A 4,350-nucleotide genomic window follows, 5' to 3' on the forward strand; every position below is an offset into this window, starting at 1 on the left:
TGGAGATCCTGGGAGGCAGCTATAGAGGGGCGCCTGCCCTGGGGCTCTAGAAAGAGGTGCCTAAGGTCTGAGGCCCGAGCTACACTGGGCTCATGCTGCACTGTGGTCTCCGACCCCTGTCCTGTGCCTCTTCCAGCCCCTGTCAGCACAGATAGCGAGGTGGGGCCAGCTGCATGTGTCATGTGTGTTTGTACATGTGTGGTCTGCACATGCCTGTGTGTGTGGAGCGTGTGTGCTATGTGGATTGTCCCAGCAGGCCTTGCTGTTGGCTGGTGCCCACATTTTGCCCTGAGTAACCTCTTCACTCAGGAGTGGCAAAGTCACCAGACCCTGCAGGAGGCCCCAGCAGACCTGCCTTGCCTACCAGCCACACTAGGTGGCCCCGTCTGTCCTCCTGCCCTCCTATCTGCCTGGAGGGTCCTCACACACCATCCCAGCCCCAGCAGGGAGTGGACCAGGCAGCCAGGCAGGACACCTCCTCAGCCCTTGACTTCTGCCCACAGGTCTCCCGGCTACTGGTGCCACCACCCCACCAGGCGCCCCCCCTCCCCATCCCTTTCCGTCACCCCTCCTCATCCTTTCAGATGAGGCCCTCCCTGACCCTCCCCTGTGCTCTCAGACTGTAGGATCCAAGAGGGCAGGGCCCTCGGGGGATTTATTGGTGTTTCAGAGGCTAAAATTCAATACGTCTTATTAAGTGAATGAAACAATAACCTCTGTGGGCGCCACACTTCTTATCTGTGGAATGAAAATAATACTCTGTGACAACCGGATGCTGAGAGGGCCTTGGGGGAGGATGCAAGAGCATTTCCTATCGCTGTGCTGGACATACAACAGATGCTCCAGAAACATTCTCGCTTCCCTGCCCTTGCATGTGGACGAATACATGCTCCTCTCTGTTTAAAAATACTGTACATTTTTGGAGTCCTTTGGCCCCCAAGCAGGACTGGCTTCTTGTAGCCCAGGTCTCCGCCCAAATGCTACCTCCTCACAGAGACATTTTTTGACAACCCCATCTAAGATAGCCTGCCCACCCCAACACCCTCCACCTGAGAGCTGTCTTATCACAGACTGAGCTTTATTCTTTCTTCCTTGATCATCTGTCTTTCCCTCCAGAAAGCCAACGCCATGAGGCAGGGACCGAGGCTGACTCCATCTCTGGGGCCCATGTCCAGAGCCGGGCCTGGCACATAGCCACCACCCAGGAGTTCCCAGGGCCACGGCTGTGACGTCTCTAGGGGACAAATTCCAGAGTGTGTGTGTGTTTGGGCAGAGGATGGTGAGGTAGCTCCCCCCCTGCCCCCCCGCCCCCATTGTGCATCTCAGGGAGGTGACAACCTGGGAGACTCCTGCGCTCCCACCCGTGTTCCCCGAGGGAATTGGGAACAATGGGCTCTGCGGGGGCAGCACCTTTTTGCCTGGTGACCCCTGCCCAGTCTCAGCAGGGTTACCCAGTGCTGACAGGACTCCCTCTACCAGTTCAAGCCCCCCCACCCTGTTACCCCTCAGCCCTGCCCTGCGCCCTAGACCTGGGTGGCCCACAATCATACTCCATTCTCAGAGCTGTCAGCACCCCCAGTTCTAGAGCTCCCAGTGCTGGCAGGGCCCCAGAATGTCTGCACAGGGAAGGATTTCAGGGTTCTGAGGTTTGTGAAGTATGTACTGCAGGGTGCCCTGGAGCTGCGCTGTGTGTACACGTGTGTGAGCATACATGTGTGAGTGTGTCCAGTGAACTAAATACGGGGGCTCTGGGCAGCCCCTCATATTTGGAGCATAGAACCCCAAAGTTTTTCTGTTACCAGTGGAGCTTCCACATAAGTTACTATGTAAACAAAAGGAGCCATTCGTTTTTTAAAAGGTTTGAAAACCATGAAAACTAGACAAAACTCATTTTGCTAGTACATATGGGGAAACTGAGGTTCAGGGGGGCAAACGACTTCTCAAAGTCACAGCGAGGTCAGCAGCAGAGCTGGTACCAGCCCAGGCCACCTGGCTCACAGGCGGATGTTTTTGCCAAGCCGCGGCTGAAATGTCCCTCTCAGGAGGTGGCAGGTGGGGGCGGGGTGCCAGGATGGCCCCATCAGAGCAGCAGGTTAAGGTCACAGCCTCCCGCCCTGTTCCCCTGTGAAGTGCCGGAGAGAATGCTGCATTGGGAAGGTCGCTCAGCTCTTAACTGGAGGCTTGAGGTTTGGGAGTGGGAAGGGCAGGATGAGAGAGGAAGAGGGGGGCACTCATACCCCTGCCCCAACTACAGCAGCAAATGCCCTGCAGCCAGTCTGACCGCTTTTACATTCCTCCCTGGCCACCCTGGCGGTTCTCACCGGAAGCAGGGCTCCACAGGCACTCCCCCCCCCCTGCAGCCCCTGTCCCACCGGGAGCAGAGGGAGCTGGTGTCCAGGCATGGACAGGGCTGGGGGACTCTGAGGTGGTGACTTCTGGGGTAGAAAGGCTGTGAAGAAGGGGGTTGGTACTTCTGTATCAGGGGTCCTGTGGACATCCCACCCCAGACAAAAATGACACAGTAGGGGGCTCTGTGGCACTATCTGTGCTTCCCAGAGTGTCCAGTGGGGCACCTGGGAAAATGCTACTGAATGAATGGATATGCCCATCTCCTCCCAACCCCTCCATAGTCACCACCCCTCCTCCCCACAGCCCTGTCCTTTAGGGACTGCAGGACTGAGTTATTCTTAGGAGCGTTCATTCATCAAAGCGTGACAAACAGTGTCCTGGGAGGAATGCCTGGGCACCAAGAGGAGCCAGAGAAGTGGGGTGGGGAGAATCCTGTGCCTCCGGGGAGCCCCAGCCTGAGAGGGAGACACAGTCCTGCCCCCAAAGCTCCCTGAGATGGAGGCTACTCCCCCCACCCCCCACTTCCCCAGCCCTCGGTGAGATCTCAGTCTGAAGGGAGAATTCCAGTATCTTGCCCTCAAGGAACCTCTGGTCTGAGGACAGAAGACAAGCTGTCGCCTTGCTGGAGAAGACGTGGTGCATACCCCAGGGACAGAGGGAAACTCAAGATGACAAAGAGGGTACCAGGGGGGCATCCAGAAGCACGTGCAGCCGCCACTGCCCCTGAAGAGAGGCTCCCGGGAATACTCACAGCGGCATCGTTTACTGAGAACATGCACCCATGCCAAAGGGTGGCAGTGTGCAGTCCGAGGCCCCAGCCACGAGGAAAAGGGCACAAGCACAGGCCGAGCGGGCTGTCCTAAACCAGGGGTTTTAAACCCCAACGCCTTTGGGGACTAGCCTGGCCTCTGACCTTTCCAACAAGGAGGCAGCCGGAAAGCCTGCACTGTCTGTAGTTCTCTCACCTTCAATAGAAAACCGCACATTCACTGCAGGCCAAACCTCACTGAAGATTAAACGTGGCCAAGGCCACGAGTGTGCAACCCCCTGGACATGAGGAAGGAGTTTCTGAGAAAGGAGAGGGCTGAGCCTGGTTTGGGTAAAGAAGCTGACAGCGAAGTTGCTCCCCCTGAGCCCCCGCCACTGTCTTCAGGGCCCCTAGGAGCTCCCTGTGAGCAACAGGCCACAGCTGGTCGGCTGCCCAGGGCTTCAGGTCTCTGAGGGGGGATATCACTTTCCTTTACAGGAAGGTAATTCCCCTGCCAGGGGAAGGAGCCTTTGGGACAGTCATAAAACCACCTCGAAGTGAGCTGACCCGGAAGTTCTGGCTGGGTGGGCTTCCCTCGAGGCTGTGCTTTTCTGTGCCTCCTGTGCAAAATGGAGACACTGTTGCCCTGGTGCCCTCCCCACCCATCCCCCTGACAGTTAACTTTCCAATAGGCCTCAGTGTTCATGTCAACGAAATGGGTCCGTGCCCCCTTCCCACTCTCCCAGATCCTTCTAGCAGAATTCCCAACAACTGTAGGCTTATGGGAGGGGAGAGGGCGGCTGCCACACCTTTAGGCCCCGGGCCTGTCTCCCTGAATCGCGCATCTTCCCAATCACCTGCCCTAGTGGGGACCAGGGGGCAGTCCCGGAGGCCGGCAGGAGGCGGCGGCTGGTGAAACCGCTGCGAGGGCTCCTGGGCCCGGGGACAGTTCTGGGACCAGGGAGGGGCGGCCTAATTGCCGCGCGTTGGCCTGGGATGAGAGTGGCGGTGGGTAATTAGAGCGCATTAGCCGTGCCCCTGCGATCCTGTAATTTCTCCCCGCGCTGTGCTCGGGGTGTGTGGAAGGAGGTGAAGCGATGCGGCTCGGCTCTGAGTCAGACTCTGGAAGGCCGGGTGGGGACGGAGGGGGCGGCAGAGGCTGCGAGGAAGGGGTTCCTGTCGCAGGAGGCGCCAGCGCCTTCCCGTGGCGTGGAGCCACCTGTCCCGGGACTCCCCGCGAAACCCCCACTTCC

The 4,350-nt window shown here is 58.4% G+C and overlaps 1 protein-coding gene across 1 annotated transcript in view; it reads right to left on the reverse strand.

Moving 5' to 3' along the window:
* Window positions 1–3,959: 3,959 nt before the first annotated feature.
* Window positions 3,960–4,350, reverse strand: part of LOC102254059 (chromosome unknown open reading frame, human C6orf223) — a 2,423-nt gene continuing 2,032 nt past the window's right edge. Inside the window, 3 exon segments of the mRNA XM_005861022.1 lie at window positions 3,960–4,163; window positions 4,166–4,300; window positions 4,302–4,345. Coding sequence (XP_005861084.1) covers window positions 3,960–4,163; window positions 4,166–4,300; window positions 4,302–4,345 — 383 coding nt within the window.

Source organism: Myotis brandtii, unplaced genomic scaffold, assembly GCF_000412655.1.
Source record: "Myotis brandtii unplaced genomic scaffold, ASM41265v1 scaffold143, whole genome shotgun sequence".
Taxonomy (NCBI): Eukaryota; Metazoa; Chordata; class Mammalia; order Chiroptera; family Vespertilionidae; genus Myotis; species Myotis brandtii.